Genomic DNA, 19373 nt, shown 5'->3' with positions numbered 1-19373 from the left:
CACCCGCAGGGGCTGGCGTGGAGCCCCGCTTCCCGCCCTCCCGGAGCTCTCTCCCCACTGCTCTCGTCCTGGACTCCCCAGCCCAGGTCGCCGGTGCAGCCCGAACATTCCCGCGTCCGGGCCTCGCGTAGGCCGTTCCTTCCACCGGGAGGCACAGCTGGAAGGCCACCTCCTCCCTGAGGCCTTCCCTGCCCCGACCCCATCGGAAGGGGGTGACCCTCCTGGAACCTGCCTGCCTCCCTCCCCTTCTTGGCACAGCTGCCATTGCTACCCCAGCACACGATTGGCGCCGGCTTGTTTGTCTCTGGGGCTCCTGGGCTGCCCGGCGTGGCCCCACACTTTGGACAGGAGCCCCGCGCCAAGCCGGTCTCTGCGCAGTGATGCGGACAGCCGCGCTCTGGCCCCCGGGTGGGGAGGACGGGGGTGGGGGGTGGGGGTGGCAGAGTCTGAACGGCTGAGGGGCCACCCTGCCGCAGGGTTTGGAGGCTTCAGAAGGCACCGCTGGGCTGTGGGAGGAGAAGGCTGGGCGGACCTGTGGGGCCGAGAGGGGAGACCTGGGCCTTCTTGCGCTGGGCACGCAGGAGGGGGGCAGGCGGGTGGGTGGCTGGGGCAGGGGTGAGGAGGAGGAGCTGGGTGGATACTCACCGGTCTCCTTGGGGGCAGAGCCAGCTAGAGGGAAGACAGAATCTGGTTAGAGAGAAAGCGCTTTGGCGCCCCTGCGGCACGGGGGCTGGGGGCTGGGGAGTGGGAAGAAGGGACCCTAAAGTGGCACTATTGAAAGGAAATAAAGGCCCCTTGCCACTGTCACCCATTCATACACACGCACATAGCACACAGATACACATACATGTACGCACACATACAATGCATTCATGTACACACAAGACACGTGCATGCACAGACACACGCATGCAGAGACACATACACGAACACACATGCACATGCAGACACACACATGTGCACATACACATGTGCAGACATACGTATACGGCTTTCTCATGGTTAAAAAGAAGCTGGCCTCTGTCTGAGCCCACTGGAGTTTGAGCCCTCGCCCCTAGAGTGTGACTGTATGTGGCAGTGAACCTCCTTGGGCCTCGGTTTCCCTGACCGCACGTGGAGACCGGCACAGCCCACAGCCGCCCTGCGTGGGCTGTGGCGAGGAGCGGGCGGGTCGATCTGTGAGGGCCAAGCCCGGGCCGGCGGAGGCCCGCAGGGAAGGGGCGACTGTGCTGCGGTGGCGGTTCCGCCCGTGCTGGGGCACCCCCCGCCCCACGGCCTGCGGCGCCGACTGCCGTGCTGGGCCTTGGCCCTCGGCCGCTTCCTGGCTTCTCATCTGCTGGCTCCTAGTCGTTTCTGCTGCCCCAAGTCCGATCTCCACCGCACTGGCGGTGAGTCCCGGAGAACAGGGCCCAGTGGCAGCACAAATGCCAGGGCGGGCGCTCTGCTCTTCTGGGGGACCCCACACTCCCTCCCTTCTTGGGGTCACCTTCCAAAGCAGCCCTTGGTGCGGGCACGTGTGTCGCCCAGCCCCTCGGGACACTCTCGGTCCCCGCAGGCTCCGGCCTTCCTGGCAGCCTGGGGGCGTCCTCCTCAAGCTCCCTGTCTCCCCAGATGGCCGGGCCCCAACCCGGAAGGCAGGAGCACAGCTGGCTGTGTCTGTCTCCCGGGTCGCCTGGGGCGGAAGCCTGCGGACCCTGCCAGCAGCGAGCCCACTCACCCAGCCAGCGCGGCAGACGGATGGTTTTCATGCCGCCGCTCACGTAGTTTCGAGCGAAGATCCACGTGGCGACCAGGGCGAGGGTGAGGGCCAGGAGGCGAAGCACACCTGCGGGGCGGGGAGACGCTGCCAGGAGAGCACAGCGCTAGGCCACGCCGCAAGGCCACCCCCGCCACGAGACTATGCGAGTCCTTCCCAGAGGCCCATAGTGAGACCACACCACGGGACCCCGTGCTGCAGGGTCAGACACAGCCACGCCGGGACTCTACGGGGGACCGTGTGGTAAGTCCACGTGTGAACCCGCGCAATGGCACTGGTGAGATCATGCTGCCAGGTCACGTGTCAAATCTCCCCGTGGGTCCCCTGGGAGAGACAGTTGAAATACACCTCTCTGGGTTCCACTTAGCCCTCCAAGAGAAAATGGCTAGGAACGGGGCCTGGGAACCCGCACTTTCACACCCCGCTGAGCTGAGGCCTGCGGGCTGCGGGCTGCGGCGGAAGAGCAGGCTCTGGGAGGGAGCCCTGGCACGGGGTCAGGAAGGCTGCGGCCAGTGCTCAGGGCAGCCAGCGGTGCTGTGTGACCTCGAGCAGGAGCTCAGCCTCTGAGCTGGAGTCCCTCAGTCACGGAGCAGGCATGGTAACGCCCTTGCCACTGAGCTCGAGGCTTGTTGGGAAGGACGTTGTCATCAACAGTAGGCAGCCTCCAGGGTGGCTTGGAGGTGAGGTTGTCCCCTTACGGTTTCCACCAACTCCCCCTCAAGACCACCACAAGTAGCCGCGCGCTGGCCCTGCTGTGCAGCTTCAATCGAGGCGCAGCTCCCAGGCCTGCCTCACAGCCAGGCTGCTCCTGACCCCCGCGTCCCTGGGCCCCTGCCTCACAGCCAGGCTGCTCCTGACCCCCGCGTCCCTGGGCCCCTGCCTCACAGCCAGGCTGCTCCTGACCCCCGCGTCCCTGGGCCCCTGCCTCACAGCCAGGCTGCTCCTGACCCCCATGTCCCTGGGCCCCTGCCTCACAGCCAGGCTGCTCCTGACCCCCGAGTCCCTGGGCCCCTGCCTCACAGCCAGGCTGCTCCTGACTCTTCCCGCGTCCCTGGGGAACAACCCCTCACAGGAGGAGCCACCAGGGCTCCTGGCCCGCTCGCTTGCCGTACAAGAGCCGAAGGCGGCTCACTGCCCTTCCCTGTTGCCTCCTGAGTCGGGCCCACCCGTTCTTCTCTGACCCTCTAGGCTTGGGCAGGCCTGGCCTTTCTCTCCAGCCTCCCTGGCGGCCTGGCCTTTGCTCCTGAGCCCTGACTTTAGCTCTGGGGCCTCGTACTAGTCTCTGACCACTTGGGGTGAGGAAGGAGGCACCCCGGGTCCTGAGAGGTGGGGTGCAGGTCGGTGGGCCCCCGTCTCCTGGGCCACAGCGTGGCTCTGGGCAGCCAGCACTCCTCCTGGACAGCGGCTCACAGTCACGCAGCTCATTCTGTGCAGGTCCCATGTGAGCAGCTTTTACATACATGATCTCAATTCATCCTCCCAGGAGCCCTGTATGCGGACACTATTACCTACCCCCATTTTACACACGAGGAAACTGAGGCTTGGAGAGGCAGTCACTTCCCCAAAGTCACTTCGCTAGTCAGTGACAGAAGTAGGATTTGAACCCAGAGAAGTAAGTTGACTCTAAAACATGTGCTCCTGACTCCTCACAGCTGTTTGGGAATAGAAATGAGGCATGTACACGTTCTGTTTGGTGCCTCAGTTTCCCAATCTGTACAAAGGGGTGCAGTATGAGGGTGTGGACCAGAAGGCCTTTGCCTTCCTCATTCCTGCCCTATGCTGAGGATTCTAGAATAGCCCTCCTTGAGGTAAACATTTTGTCCCTAATTTCTAACCAGGGCCAGGTGTTTCCAACATAAGGCTAATCCCTATGACCCCAGCCAAGTGGGGCCACCGTGCCAAAGTCTCTCCCGCCCTCTGGCCCTAGAGACAGGGAGTCACCTCCCCTCTCGCCCCGGCTCCAGCCGTTGGTTTCCCGGGAACTTTGGCCTGACCGTGCGAGAACAGATACAGCCAAACCACCTCTGAGCCCAGGACGGGCGCACCGCTGACAGAAAGGTGCCTCCCAAACCAACCGCAGGGCCCACCTGGAGAATCGTCAGGATCTGGGCCTACCTGACAGTCTCATCCTGTCCGGGTGATGAGTGGCTTGAGGTCAGCGTTAACCTACAGGGAGAAGAAAATCAAGTTGTAAACTGGCGTCAGGTCTGAAATGAACAAGGCTCAAGACCAGAGACGGGCACGCCTCGAGCAGAAGAGGTCGTGACCCTGTCACTTGGGTTCCCACTACCTACCATGTGAATCGGGCAATTTTCCTCCTTCCTCTCTGCCTCCACCTCTCCTTCACTCTCGCCCCTGGAATTTTATATTCAATTTACTATGCCTATTTTAAGTGCAGAGATTAGACAGGAGAGGAAGGTGCAGCCTGGTTAGCCACTGTCTTTTGGAGGGTTTTATTTATTCACTCATCCAATCATCTATTTATTAATCTGACTGTCTACTTGTTCATCCGTCCATCCTTCCAACCATCCATCCATCCACCCACCCACTCACTCATCCATCCATCCATCCATCCATCCATCCATCCATCCATCCATCCATCCATCCACCCACCCACCTGTCTGTTCCTTCCTTCCTTCCTTTCTTCTTCCTTCCTCCCTCCCTTCCTTCCTCCCTTCCTCCCTTGATTCCTCCCTCCCTGCCTGCCTGCCAAGGGATGTCCACCTAGGCAGCCAACATCAGTGACACCATCAGAACCCGAAGCTTATGTGATCTTTGTTGAGGTACCAAAAGGAAGAGCAATCAGAACTCACATATTACAGGTGAGTTTGTACCAGGTACTGTCTACACAGTGTCTCCTTTAATCCTCACGACCCTCATTTTAGGGACGGGCAAGCAAGACCCAGCGTGGTTCAGCCCAGGTTTGTTCAGCGTGCGAGGGTGGGAGCAGTCTCGGGATGCACGTCTCCGGCTGCTGAACGCACCGACACTCCCCACAGGGCCAGCACTCTCCGGCCCAGAGGAGGCTTGAAACCGAGGTCTCCTTCCTCCTTGAGTCCCAGGCAGGGCCATCCTTCTCCCCACCCCTCCCCTGTGTCCCCACAGGTGCTGGGCAGTTACCAGTGATTCGGCTGCTTTGAAAACCCCCAGGAGGTCTGTGGAGACTTGGGGGGGGAGGGGAGGGCAGGGCTGGCGGTCCCGGGCCCCAGAGCCATGGCCAGCCAGGGGCAGCAGGTGGCCTTCTGCACTGCAGTGACCTTGCTTCCACCACTCTTCCTGCCCCTCTCCACCCCAGAATCTTCTTCATCCTAAGAATCCATCTCAACAGACATCGTCTCCAGAGCCCAACCACCGAGGGCTCAGGCCTCAGGCAGGAGACCTGGACTGACGCCCGCACTGCCCCCGACACCCTCTGACCCTGGGCAAGTCTCGCCACCTCTTGGGCCTCCCCACATGTACAGGGGGTGGCAGCGGCTCAGTCCTTGACATTCGAACGGCAGCAACTGCAGAGCCACATGTCCTTTCATGGGTTGCAGCAGCCCTCCTACCTGCGCCTGCTCCTTTAGGGCCTTCCGGGTTAGAAGACTGAGCTGTCCCTGGATCTACACACAGACATTGTGTGAAACTTTAACTTCCTGAAATTCAAATTACCCACTTCCCCCACTCCCAGATACAAAAGTGTATTATTATCACAACTGTGCTCAGGGCGTGACGGGGCTCCACCTGCCTGCTGTCCTTCCTGGCCGAGTCCCCGGCTACCCCCCCAGCACCCACTGGGCTCCCTGGGCTCCCAGTGTCCAACCTGCTCACCTCAGCGGCACACAGGTGCTCTGAAGCTGGAGCCCAGGACTGGGCTGCTGGGGTGGGGAGGAGGACAGACACCTGGGACAGATAGGCAAGATGGGGTAAGAATTTCCTCTGCAGCCACCCAAACCTGAAACAGTTTCCTTTCTCCTTCCGGCCGGAGATTGGCAACCTGTTGTTCAGGTTAGAAAGTTGCCTGGCAAAGGCACAGAGAGAAAGGCCCTGTTGCCATGGATGCTTACTTAGCTGGCCTAGGCACAGATAAGGTGGCCCCAGGGTAGCAGGAGCTCACGTGGGTAGGTGGGGGGAGGGCAGTGTGGTGGGGAGGGCATGAGTCGTGGGAGCTGCCCCACTCCTCCCTGACGGGAGACCCCATTACCCACCTCTCCGTCCCAGGTTCTCTCGCTCTGTCCTGCCCCTCCCCGTGGCCCCCTTCTGATTTCTGGCTGCAGGTCAGCCACGCACACAAGCCCCAAGCACACCTTTCTTTTCCATGCCATGCCCTGTCTCCTAAAGTCCTAGGATGTTGAGTATTTAGGAAGTGCTGGATGAATATTTGGAAACTGAAGGAACTGGATTATCGTATAGCCCTAAAAGGTCAGCATGATGAAATCACCAGATAAAGAAGGAAGCTGAAGTTCAGAGAGGGCAAGCAACTTGCCTAAAGCCACACAGCCAATTGTCGATTTCATTCCTGGACCGTCTCTGAGTATCTGTGGGAAGGCAGGCTGGGCCCCAGGCTTCGGGCAAGACGTGCTCTGGAGTGTCCTCAGGACTTTGCACTTGCTAGTCCTTCTGTCTGAACATTGTTCTCCTGCTTCTTGGCCTGGAACACTTCTACTCATGTTCTCTGACTCAGTGGAGAAATCCCTTCTTCTGGGAAGCCTTCCCTGACCCTCCAAGTCAAGGATAAACACCTACCTACCTGTGGTCCTGGATGGGGGCACATCCATCATGGCACCCTGCCCTGTCTCAGGGGCTGGCCAATCAGAGCCTCATGATCTCCTTGAGATTGGTTCAAGAGTGAGCATGTGACCCAATTCAGGCCAACCAGAGTCTTCCCTGGAATCGATACATGGAAACTGGGGAGAAGGAAGCTCTTCATTCCCTGGAGATGCTAAGCCAGACATCTGCAGGACGGGGCTGCTGGGCTCCCTCTCCCAGCTGCTGAAGCACAACACCCGTCACAGACACGGTCTGCCAGGAGACGCAGACCCAGGGGCTGACGGCTGGGGCAGTGCATGTGGTCTTGGTCTTGAAAGAATCAAGCAGTGAAAGCCTGCGATACTGGGAAAGAGGATGAACTTGGGGATATGGTAAACCAGGGTTCGCCACTTAATAGTTATGTGTTTGGGGCATAGCTGTCTGGTCCTTGACGTCCTTCTTTGTAAAATGAGGGTGATGCTGTCTACCTGTCTTGGCAGGGGTGTCAGGCAGCGAGGCCACCTGTCTGGAAGGGTCTACCAGCCCGCCAGCGTGGCCCGTCTCTTCCCTGCCGAGGGCCCCTGCACCCTGCTGCTTCCTGCTGGTGCCCCTGCCTGGCAGGGGTCCTGTGATGAAGTGTGGCCTTGCTGTGGAGCCAACATGCCGTCACAGCGTCTGTCTGCCTGCTGCTGTGCAACATTTCTCAATGTCTCTGCAGGAGCTGGGACATCAGCTTCTTCCTGTGTCCTGGAGCTCCCTGTGCGTAGGTGCTTTTCATCTCAACCGAGACCTACCCCAGGCCAAGACGGACAGACAAAGGGATACTCTCTCTCCAGGGATGGTTGAGCACCTGGTGGTGAAATAAGCAGCTATTTCCCTGCTTAAATCCTGGCCCTGGCCCTTCCCTGGGAATTCCAAGCGTCCCTCCACAAAGGCATCTTGCCGTGCCCCCCATGGTCAGCCCTGATTTGGGGGCCAGCTTCTCCTCCCGGCAGCTGCCCCCCAGGGCCTTCTTTTTCGGTGGCCTGGTGCTAGCACCAGGCATGGAGTAGGTGTGCAGGAAGTGGTATTTGAAGGAAGCAAGTGGCTTTCAGTTTGGGAAAGGACATTGGCAGGAAAGAATCTAGGAGCTGCTTCCTCTATCTAAATGGCTTTTCCCTTTGCCCATCCTTGTTCTCCAAAGTGGAACTGCCTAGAAGATGTGCTCAGGCTTTAGAATCTTCTGGAAACTCAAGCTCTGGCCATTGCCCTCAACATCCCTGGAAGTTATACAGACCAAGCACGGTCACAAAAGGCCAGGGTGCTATCTGTCCTTCCTCCTTTCTCTTCCACTCATCTCTGCCCGAAACCCGTGTGCGCAGGGATTCACAGCCCGGGGTGCATTCCACGAGCACGTGTGTGGGAGATGGAAACTCCACTGCGGCGGTGACAGGTCTGAGGGAGACAGACTCAGACAGACCGAAGTAGACAGATGTGGACAGAATGAACCAGAAACAGACAGTCAGAGACTGGAAATGACCAAAATACTGACAGACGCACAGGCACACACATGCACGCGTGGGCACACACACACACAGGCACAGATGAGTTGGGGTACTGCCAAGGGCTCCCCGGAACTGGGCCACGTGCTCCCTGCTCGACCCAGTTGCCCCTGCCTTCAGTTTCCAATCAGCCTCCAGAGCCGTCTCCACGTTCTGGCCCAGGATTATGGGAAGTAATCAAAGTAACCAGAGCCCACCTTTCATTCTCTAAATGGTCTCTCTGGAAACCCCCAGTATTTATGGGCAATTATTGATCATGTCACCAATACAGAGGGAGATAAACAGCAAATAAATCCATAAACAATAAGGCTGGAGGCTTGGACAATTTGTTCCAGTGACATTTACTTTGGAAGGAAATAAGCCCCTTATTTCCACTATTATAATTTTATTTACTGGTTTTAGTGGTTTCTGCAGCTCTGGCCGACGGTAGAATTATCGGGCTGGTCAGACCTGTGCAGCAGGAAATGCGAGAAGATACGAAAAAGGGCACCATTCCCAGGGTTTTCACCCCCAAGTTCCTGGAGCACCTCCCAGAATAAGACAACAAACACCACTTTCCAGACACTGCTCTGAGACTCTTCCTTCTTTTAACTAATTTAATCTCACAACAGCTCCAGGAGGAAGTAGGGGAAACCGAGACACAGAGGGGTGAGGTGACATGCTGGTAAGAGTCAGAGATAGAAAGGATCCCAGAAATGAACCCAGGCAATGTGGGCCAGGGGCCCACCTTCTTAACTACTTTGCCCTGCTCCTCTTGAGCACTACTGATAATTGAATGAATGTGGCTGTGTTTCAATAAAACTTTATCAACAAAAACACGTGGTGGGCTGCATTTGGCCTGCAGGCTACAGTTTGCCAGCCTCTTTCAGCCCCTGGTGCTCCCCGTGCTGAGCCTCAGCCTGCTTGCATTTGGCTCAGCCAAGGCGAGGCAGAAGGGAGGCTTCCGTGGGCCAAGAGAGTTTCTAAGATTCTGTCCCCTCACCAGCCAGTGCCCTCCTCAGGGGAGGATCCAGGAGCCCCCTGCTCGCTCGGCCGGGGTACGCTGCCTGTGTCCTGTCCTTGCAGGGGTGTTTGGGGGGATTTCCTCCCAGTTCTCCTGGCCAAGGCCCTCACCTGAAGGTGCCTCGCCCAAGAGACCTGGAGAATGACAACTCTAGTTGCAGTGACACCCTTGGACTCTGCAGGGGTCTCCTATGGCCTTGAGTGGGGCGTCGGAATGACCCCGTGCATAAGAGTGGGCGCTTTGGTGCCGCTCTGGGATCTGCCACGGAATTGTGGGCCCTGGCCTCTCTCAGCCTTGGTTTCCTCACACACGGCCATCATGATCTCTAATTTAGTGACAATGAAATGCAAGAACGCACCCAAAGCACAGCACCTGGGTGGCGGAAGCGCTCTGCAGGCGATTGTTGTTCCTCACCCTCTGCCCGCACCACGGAGGCAGAAATCTCTCTAGGCTGAGAGAACGGGGTGTGCCCCAGGGGTGGGTTCCTCCAGGTCCCAACAGAGAAGCTGGGGCAGGGGGGGCCATCTGGCGACACACACAGCTTTTCTCTTCCCCCAGTGTCTGCGGCCACGGGGCCATCTCGGTGCTGGACATCTTCAGGCCCGTCAGCCCCAGAGGCCAGGTGGTGCCACCAGAACCTGTCTGTGCTGCGTGAAGCGTGGCTCTGGGTCACCAGAGGACTAGCTGGATCGGGGCGGGGCTGCCCAGAGCACCTGGGTTCACCCTCCGGCCACGCAGGCCTGCCGCTGGCCTGTCGAATCACTTCAGCAGGTCAAGTGTGAAGAAATTCGCCTCGGAGCCAGTGGGCAATTCCGTTCCTTTCCGTCGGAAGTCTTGGCCTCTTTGATTAACCAGGACGGAGGTGACAGCCTCTACCGTGAGGCCAGTGGAGCCTTGGGGAGGTAAGAGGAGAGAAGTCGTACCTAGGAAGCCGTGGGGTCCAGAGACCTCACTGAACAGGAGATAATCTTTACGACAACCACAGTAGTGACTCTAATAGGTGTTATTAGCGTTCTGGCAATACTGAGCCCTGTGTCTTTTCATTGAGTGTTTCCACTACATCTTGTCTGCACGTTCTTTTTATGAACTGCGTCTTACCAGAAAGGAAACTGAGTTTTAGAGCAAGTGCGACTTGCCCAGGCTCAGGCAGGCGGAATGACTTGTGTGATAGTGCCGTCTGTCACTTCAGTAACTCCAGTTACACAAAGCCTCGGCGGTTGGACTCAGGGTGTCCCTTCTTCTTCCGGCAACCACCCTGGTTTTCCTCTGGGAACCAACCCAGCCCGCATGCAGCTGGGTCGACCTGCTCCTCTGGCTCCAGGGGTGGCCGTGTGGTCCGGGCCGAGCCCACGCGTGTGCTCCATCCTCCCAGCACAGAGAGGGGACAGGCCAGACTTGCAGCAGCCTTGCCGGGAGGGTGGGAGGGGCTGCCTTCCGCTGGGTGGAGAAGACGCAGAACTGCGGACGTTGATGGCTATCTGCCACCCAGTGAGGACAGCCCGGGTGAGAATGAAGCCGCGTGGAGGAGAGGCCCCGGAGACAGACAGAGTTCTGGGGCTGTCATTTGAGCCCCTAGACAGGTCCACCTTGCTTGAAGTCAGAATTATCTCTGGATGTCACGTGTGCCAAGACACATGCTGTGTTTTTGGGCGTTGCTTCTGTCACTTGAACCCCAAAGCATCCTCCTGGTTAGGGGGGGCTTTCCCCCCTGTAAGCCTCAGCAACAGACAGACTCAGATTAACCCCCACACTACCCCTTCCCTCCTCAGGGCTGAATCCCTCAATCCGAGCCGGGCCTAAAAAGTGTGGCCAAATCCGGGCTTGTTCTCTGTCTCTAGCAACAGCCTCCTTCCCGGTGGCTTCCCTGCCAGAAGCCACCTTGCTCCTGACATTTTCACCGGAAGAACATCCCTCTGATGCAGAACCTGGCGCGCCCGCAGAAAGGTCCAAACCTCGGCCGAGTGCCAGGTCCCCTGCAAGTGACTCGGCTCCCACGTCCACGGCCTGCTCCTGTGGCCCCCTCCCACGGGCCTGCCCCTGTGGTCCCCTCGGCCCGCTGCTCCTGCAGCCCCCTCCGATGGCTGCCCTCGCCTCCTCCCCGGGAGGCCCCCTCCACCTGGTGCCCGCTGTGGCCTGTGTGGCCGCCTCGCTCCCTGCAGTGCGTCTGCGTGGCGTGGGCAGCGGGTGCAGCTCAACAGCAGGGCAGGGGCCAGGCAGCCTGGCTGCAAAGCTGCTCTCTGCCATGCACAGCCTGGCCACCCTGGCTGGCTGCCTCACGTCCTCAGGCCTCAGTAGTCCATCTGTCAATGCGCCAGGTGAATCCAGGCGCAGGCTCCACACCACCCTAGTTGCCGTCCACCGCCATCGGTGTTGCCTGGTTCCGAGACTGCCACCACAGAGAGCGTGGTCACGTCTCTCTCACAGCCCCTGACTCCCTTTGCTCTCAGTCGTCAGCGTGACTGTTTTGTCCGGCAGGCCGTGAGCTTCCTGAGAGCGTCTCATCGTTTCTAAACGCCTGACACCATGCACTGTGCCCAGCGCACAGTAGGTGCTCGGCTTTGACAGCTGCACCAGCCCGGATCCATGACAGGCGCTTTGCACATTGTCTTTTTCAGAATTTACACCAGTCAACCCCCTGCCAAGGAATTCATTAGTGCCGCCATCCTCTTGACTAAGGGAGGATCAGACCAGCCTGCGAGAGAGGCAGCTTGCCCAGGTAACACCCGGGGAAAGGCAGCCCCGGGACTCAAATGCCAAGGGGGGTGCTCTCCTCACACGATTACATCTCTGTGGCCCCAGGCCGAGCCGGCAGAGGAGCAAAGCCTGGGTCCCCACCCCTGCTCGCCTGGGTCCCCACCCCTGCTCACCTGGGTTCCCACCCCTGCTCGCCTGGGCCTCCGAAAGCCAGAGACCGACACTGACCAGAGGAAGGGCCTCCCCTCGGCAAGGGGCCTGCCCTGTGGGACCCCAGGCTGGGCGGGGCCTGCCAGCCCCCAAGGCATGCTGTCCCCTGTCTGCCTGAAGTCACGCCAGGCCTGCCAATGCTGGATGGCTGTCTTATCCGAGGAGCAGTGACCCCAGCCCAAGAAAATGTTGGCAAACCAGGACTTGGAATGCCCGTCACCCCAGGGAGGTGCCAGTGAGGAGGGTAGGCCCCTCAGCCTGGGGGCTCCTGAATGCCTGTTGTCACGGGGCTGCTGGGTGAGCAACTGGAGCTACGGGGCCTGCGTGTCAGCACACAGCTGAGCTCAAAGAGCCGCGTAAATGAGACCATAGACAGAAACCTCTGGACTTCCAGATGCACGGCAGCAGACAGACAGATGGACAGACTGTCTGGGGCAACCGCCGGGCAGAGCTGAGCTCCTCCCCAGGCTGCACCCGGGCCTGGGCATGAGCACCTGGCTGACCCATGCCCACCACCAGCTCCTTTCCTCTCCGGCCTGAGCCGCCCCGCCTTCCCCTCCCTCCTGCCCTCCTCCTACTCTCCCTTCTCTGAGATCGCCACCAGCCCAGCACGTCCCTCCCCTGGGCTTCCTTCGCAAATTTAATCTCCTTGGAGCAGCCTGTCCTGACTTCCAGGCTAGCTTTATGACATCAGCCAAAACTGTTTTGAAAATGACTATCTGTGTAAGTTTTCTACTTTCTGGCTAGAACCATGTATTGTGGTTACCCTGTCTTGTTAATCATTGTATCTTGTTTACCTGACAAGCAGGAACTGCTCAGTTAACAGTCACCGGATGAATCATCTAGAAGGACACCCCTGTACCCAGATTGCCTGCTTCTAGCCGGGGACTTAGAATCAGCTGCATCACAGAGTAGCGTGGCACCGTGGTCAGACACACGAATGCAGCCAGACTGCCTGGGCCTCTTACTAAATCTCAGTGCCTTGGTTCCCATCTGCACAGTGGGAATAATAAAGGTGCCTTCCTCACAGGGGTGATAAGGAGAGTAAATGTTATTATATAGAGAGCACTTAGCACACAGTACGTGCTATTTTACGTGTTTCAGTGATTGATATCATAGATGCATAGGCAGTGAAGACTACAGGGACTGACAGGAGATATTCGGACTGTCACATCCATTTACAGGTGAGAAAACTTGAGTCTCATCTTGAGTGAAAGGGAGGGACTAACCAGACATTACACAGCTAAAAAAAAAAGTCTCATGCGTCTTTGTCACAACTTTACCAGATCATTATTTCCAGAGAGAAATGAGACTTGGGGCCAAATAACAACATTCCTGTCTTTATTCATTCTTCAAACATTTGCGTGACTCATAGTTGATGCTCAGAATGTGTTTTTTTTTTTTTTGAATGAATGAAATGAATACATGTCAAGGAGCCCCTGTGGTTAAAAAGCATGTAGTGTGGGTTACCAAATTCCTGACTTTTCCCTGTGCCCATGCCAGGCATAACTAATCACTCACTGCATGCTTTTGCTAGGAGCCTGCACTCAGCCTCAGAATCCTTTTTATCACAGCCCATTATCAATCGATATCATCAGGCTCGGCCCCTCAGATGAAAGCTACATGCCTTACTCAGTCTGATCTCAGAAATCTCTTTGATGATGTGGTTTCCTTTCATCCTTCTCTCTCGGGCTCTTTCACGTCTCATTTCCCTCTCTTCCCACCTCCACCCCTTCTCTCTGGGGCTCTTTCATCCTATTTCCCTCTCTTCCCACCTCCACCCCTTCTCTCTGGGGCTCTTTCACGTCCTATTTCCCACTCTTCCCACCTCCACCCCTTCTCTCAATAAGGTGGACCCCGGGGAACAGCCCTCTCCATGCCCGGTGGAGACGTACCTGAGGGTTCCAGGCTCCCACTTCCTGCTTCAGTGGAGAAGGTGAGATGGCCCAGCAGGTGTCTCGGTCCCTGCCCCGGCTGCTGCGGAAAGTCCCGCCTTCTGGTTCTTGGAGGGAGGGGGCTCCCAGGCAGATACGGAGTATCTGGAGAAGAGAAGGAAGGCTCGAGGGCCGGCTGCTCCCAGCTCGGCCCCGGCTCTGCCCTCCTTCGAGGAAGTTTACCGTGGACGCTCCCTGTCCTGTTAAACAGTCTCTCCGGGAAGGAGGAAGTTGGTCTCAAGTCTTGCCTGGCTGAGGAGTGGCTTAGAGCCAGGCTGGCGCACAGGGAGGTGGGCTGTGCCTGTTCTCTTTGCCCCAGAGCATTCCTGGCCTCTGCAGTGGGGGGCTTTGGGCAGGAGTCTAGGCAACTTCATCAGGAATGAGACACCACAGTCTGCCTTAAAAATCAACCCCAAAACTCCCTGAAAAAGAAATGTGACCCCACACTGACAACCCCCCCAGACGCTGGGGACAGGGTGGGGCCGGTAGAGGCCTTGGTGAGGTGCAGGTCACCTGCCCTAGGACTCCAGACTGGGGTGGGGGCCTGGAGCTTGCGGGGTGGGGGTGGGGCCCGGGCAAGAACCAAAGGCAGACTTTGCCGGCAAAGGCGACTGTTAGAGGTTGAGCCTGGATGACAGTAAAGGGGACCCCTTGATCAGCAGCGAGGAATAAGGAGAGGAAATGGTTTGGGGGAAGATTCTGGATTTGGGTTGGGGCACACTGGATCAGAGGCTAAAGCTGGAGGGAGGGCGGAGGGAGGAAGGGAGGAGACCGGTGGAGGCAGACTTTCAGTGTTTGTCGCCCCTCTCTCTCCCCAGGACACAGGTGCACTGGGAGGGGCTCTGTGCCCTGTCCCCCATCCAGTGCCCCCGGCTTTGTCACAGATTCTTGGTCCTCAGCACAGGCTCCTGGGGGCTCCGCCCTCATTTGCTGACCCTGACTGCTTCCAGAAAGACATGTGGCCCCTAGGAGTGAATCTCCAGGGACATGGGTCCAATAGCTGGTCCGGAAATGAAGAGCAGGGAGCGGTCCCCGCAGGAGAGGTGCCTGGGGTGGCCCCAGTCCTGCCGTTCCGGCTGCCTGTCCCCAGGCAGGCATGGGGACCCCTGCAGGTGTGACTGGGGCAGACAGCAGTTTCCTGGGTCCTGACTGGTTTCCGGACGGGCCTTGTCCTCTGCCCCTGGCCTCGTGCCCTGCCCTCCTCTGCCCGGATGGGCCCTTGCCCCTCGCCTCGCACCCTGCCCTCCTCTGCCCGGACGGGCCCTGTCCTCTGCCCCTGGCCTCTCGCCCTGCCCTCCTCTGCCCGGACGAGCCCGTCCTCGTTTCAGAACTGACCTCCGAGGTCACCTCCTCAGGGCCCCAGAGCCCCTGCTGCCCAGTGCAGACAAGCAAACAAGGGCGAGGTGACGTGGTTTCCCTGCACCCTTCTGTGCTCCTTGGCTGAGCCAGGAATTAAAGTGATGGCAGGCAGAGGAAGAGGAGAAAAGGTGCACGTGTACTGTGTGCATCCGGGCATCACAGGAAAGCAAACCCAGCGAGATCTAGAAGCTTCTATGCCTTCTTGACAGGGGAGAGGAGGAGGGATGCAGGCAACTTAGGGGACAAAAGGATTTCCGGGAAAGACGAGAGGGCCCTCGAGGAGACGGGCTGTCCAGGTGGCCCTCCAGCCCCCTGCATGCCAGCCAACTGCCCGGCTGGTAAGATTCCAGATAAGAGGGCTCAGAACGCCTCTCCCTGCGTCTGCTGTGCCCCGACCGGCCTCAGTGCAAAGTCCGAAGCGGCATATTTTGGGGCATTGTCTCCCGAACGATTTTACCAGCAAACGATTTAAAATCGGTAACTTCTGGAGAGCCGTGGCCCCGTCCCTGGGTTCCTGTTGGGGACTGGGCCCCCGGCCCGCCTGTGGGAAAACTGTCTTCCATGAAACTGGTTTCTGGTGCCAAAGAGGTTGGGGACCGCTGCTGTGGAGGCCGTGAGAGTGACAGGAGAACCTTCTCCACCAGGAGGTCAGGGCGGCCTCCCTGCGGGGAAGCTGAGGCTCTAGGCTCGGTTTCTAGGGCGGCTGAAACACATGAACCCAAACCAGGTGGCTTAAAGCGACACGGCTGTTTATCCCACAGATCTGGAGGTCAGAAGACTAACCTGTGTTCGCTAAAGCCAGGCTGTATCCCTTTCTGGGGACTCCAGGGCAGAGTCCGTTCCTGGCCTGGAAACCGGCTTCTAAAAGCCACCTGTGCTCCTTGCCTTGTGGCCCCTTCTCTTGGCTTCAAAGCCAGCAACAGTGCGTCTCCGGGACCATTCTCCCTCCGCGTATCTCCTCTCACGCTCTTCTGCTTCCCTCTTCCGCCTTTTTTTTTTTTTTTTTTTTTTTGAGACAGAGTCTCGCTTTGTTGCCCAGGCTAGAGTGAGTGCCGTGGCGTCAGCCTCACTCACAGCAACCTCAAGCTCCTGGGCTCAAGCGATCCTCCTGCCTCAGCCTCCCGAGTAGCTGGGACGACAGGCATGCGCCACCATGCCCGGCTAATTTTTTTTTTAATATGTATTTTTAATTGGCCTCACAACCTATGAGAAACTCACTGTTTCTAAGATGAGAAAACTGAGGCACGGAGAGGTTTGGGAACAGACAAGAAGACACAGAGGCAGGGAAGGACGGCTGGGACTTCCCTGGGCTCTGTCTGATGGGAGATGGCACCACAGCTCTCATAGGTGCCTGCCTCATCCTGGAGTCACTCACAGAACATGACCCAGGGACGGCCACGCCGCCGGAGCTCAGTCACCTTCTGTGTGGAGCATGGGTGAGGCCGCCCTGGACAGGCACTCTGGTGCCACCAGCCGTGTAAATCCTCAGCTCTCCTTCTCCCGGTAAGTGCCTGCGTCTGACCTTTGCCCGGAGAGAAGTGTCTGCCGCGTCATTTATGGCCCTCGCCTTCCCGAGGCCGCCTGCTCCGGTCCCGCTGTCACCTTCTGAGCGGATCCCACCCGCAGCCCGGCGCAGTCGCGCTGTGTGTCAGCCGCTCTCGCTCTCAGGTGCCCGCGACCTCCCAGCTGTCTGGGTGGCTGCCCCACGACTGCACGACGGCGGAGAGGGCGCTCAGTTCCTGAAAACACCGAGGACGCCCCCGCCCCACCCCGCCTGCGCCACTCGCTGCCGCCGAATGTGACTGGCGCGGGGTGGGGACGGCGGGTTGTCTTCTCTGTGCTCCCCTGACGCGCCCGCGTGCGCGGGGAGCGGGCCTTGGCCACGGCAGGAAGGCGCGCACAGCGGGGGAGCGCGGCGCCCAGCCCTGCAGGTGGCGTGGGCTCGGCGCAGGCGCGGTTTGGGGGACCCGCAGAGAGGATGGACCTTCAAAAACATCTGTGCCTCTGAGGGGGGCAAGGCGGCGAAGGACCCAAACGCTGCGGTCTCGGGGCTGCAGGTCACGCGGGGAGCCGGGCCTGTGCCTCGGTGGCCAAAGCCGCAGGCCCAGGGGGAGGCTCCCTCGGAGCCCCCTTCTCGCCGCCATGCCCTCCTTTCCCCACTGGCTTCCCGGTCCTCCGCAGCCGTGCCTTTGGGAATTTTCTGTGGGGGAGAGGGAGCTGCAGCGGGCCGCGGGACACCTGGGGGTCTGGCATCGGCTGCGGCCTCCCGCCCCCGACCAAGCCTCGGGGGCCCTTCGCAACTTGGGGTCCCCCGGGCCCCTTCCCGAGCGCTCCAGATTCCCAGAGGCGCGGAGCCGCACAGCCGCGCGGTGCGGAGAGAACGCCAACATCCCGTTTACCCACCTGCCGTCGATCACCCACAGACCACAGACGTCGTCCCTCAAACGGCAGGGAGACGAGCGCGCCCGCCCCCTCTCGCGAGAGCGGCTTCGCTGCTGATTCGCGCCCGCCCCCGCCCGCCCCCCACGGGGCTCCCGCTGTTCTCACGCGCAGCCGGGAAGGTGGGAAGGGTGGCTGGAGAGGACAGGGACGAGGACTTAGCTGGAAGGCCGAGTGGAAAGCCCGTCCCTCTTCCCTCTCCCACGTGAGGGTGGGGGACGGAGAGCGGGGAAGGCCGTGGGGTGGGTGGCGGGAGTCGGGAGGTGTCGTCCAGGGAGGCCGCGCGGGGCCTGCGAACGCCGAGAAGAGCAGAGTCCTCGCGGGGTCTGAACTGGCTCCCTTTTCATGTTTCCTGAGGAACATAAGGAAAATTGGAATTAAAAAAGTGTTTCTCCTAGAGGCTGGACCATACTGCTTTTTTTCTGAGACAGAGTCTCACTCTCTTGCCCAGGCTAGAGGGCCCTGGCGTCAGCCTCGCTCACAGCAACTCAAACTCCTGGGCTCAGGCGATCCTCCTGCCTCAGCCTCCCGGGCAGCTGGGACTACAGGCATGCCCGGCTAATTTTTAGTTGTTTGGCTAATTTCTATTTATAGAGACAGGGTCTCACTCTTGCTCAGGCTGGTCTCGAACTCCTGAACTCGAGCAGTGCTCCCGCCCGGGCCTCCCACAGTGCTAGGATGACAGGCGTGAGCCGCCGCGCGGCCTGGACCGTACTGTTCGAGCATGACTCTGCAGAGACCGAGCCGGGAGGCTTTGGAACGTACGAGGGTTATAAAGCATTCACTGCTTCGGCCGTGCGGGCCTCCGCGCCGGGTACCGGGCAAACGCGGAAGAGAGAGGAGTCACGCCCTGGAGGGACTCACGGAGTCCCGCGACTCTACGAGGCCGCGGCTCTGCGAGTGCAGCACGCGAGTCCGCTCTGCTGGCATTCCCAGCCCCGCAGGCGGGCTGGGCAGCGGCTGCCAAGGACCGTCGTCGGCTTTCACAGCTGAGGTCTGGAGGAGGTGGAGGACTTGCCCCGCCTCCCGCTGCCGTGCCTGGCTCCCTCCACGCGGGGCCGCCTGTGCCCCTGCGGCCGGCGCCCGCCCGGGCGCGCGTCTGCGAGCAGGGCGCGACTCCGTGCGCGTGCGCGGCCCCCTCCCCCCCGCGAGCAGGGCGCGACTCCGTGCGCGTGCGCGGCCCCCCCCCCCCCCCGCGAGCAGGGCGCGACTCCGTGCGCGTGCGCGGCGCAGACTCAGCCCCGCCGGCCCCTGGACCGCGGCCGGCGCTGGGATCTCACCCTTGACCCCACGCGGAAGTGGGCCTCCCCGCTTCCTGCCCGCTCCTCCCCGTCCCCGTCCACACCCTTGGAGCGTAAACACCGCAAACAGGTGTCTGCGAGGACGCCGTCCATTCGGGTTCCGGGGAGCCATCACCGGCAGCTGCATTCCTGTGGCGACTTCCTCCACCGAGCCGTGCTTTAGGGCTGGGCGTGCTTTCTCCACGCACGGCCGCCTCTGCGAGGGTGCGGGGTCCGCCCGTGTAGACGCCGACACGCACCCCTGTTCGTGGAGCCGAGGCAGACCTACGCAGGAGGGGCCCGGAGATGTTTGGACAGGGGAGGGTTTTACCGTGACCTTTCTAAAAGGCTGGGCTCTTCCCGAAAGATGGGCGGCTTCACAGACCTGCTTTGTTCAGGCCGAAAGCAGTAGTGGAAGCCTCCAAGCCG

General features: G+C 59.7%; 1 protein-coding gene across 2 annotated transcripts in view; it reads right to left on the bottom strand.

The window, feature by feature from the left end:
- Positions 1–18722, bottom strand: part of FAM3D (FAM3 metabolism regulating signaling molecule D) — a 33391-nt gene extending 14669 nt beyond the window's left edge. Inside the window, exons 1-6 of one of the 2 annotated variants that reach the window (XM_075998806.1) lie at positions 18430–18722; positions 17629–18016; positions 13828–13971; positions 3872–3922; positions 1718–1825; positions 646–669 (exon numbers count right to left, since the gene is read on the bottom strand). In XM_075998806.1, the coding sequence (XP_075854921.1) occupies positions 646–669; positions 1718–1825; positions 3872–3884 (145 nt within the window). In that variant the 5' untranslated portion in view covers positions 3885–3922; positions 13828–13971; positions 17629–18016; positions 18430–18722. Of the gene's footprint in view, positions 1–645; positions 670–1717; positions 1844–3871; positions 3923–13827; positions 13972–14049; positions 14371–17628; positions 18017–18429 lie in introns of those variants that run through there. The other variant, XM_075998805.1, reaches the window with a different exon arrangement.
- Between the last annotated feature and the right edge of the window lie 651 nt (positions 18723–19373).

Source organism: Microcebus murinus, chromosome 30 (genome assembly GCF_040939455.1).
Source record: "Microcebus murinus isolate Inina chromosome 30, M.murinus_Inina_mat1.0, whole genome shotgun sequence".
NCBI classification, from domain to species: Eukaryota; Metazoa; Chordata; class Mammalia; order Primates; family Cheirogaleidae; genus Microcebus; species Microcebus murinus.
Note: the sequence above shows the minus strand (reverse complement) of the source record. Positions and strands in the feature narration are given on the sequence as shown.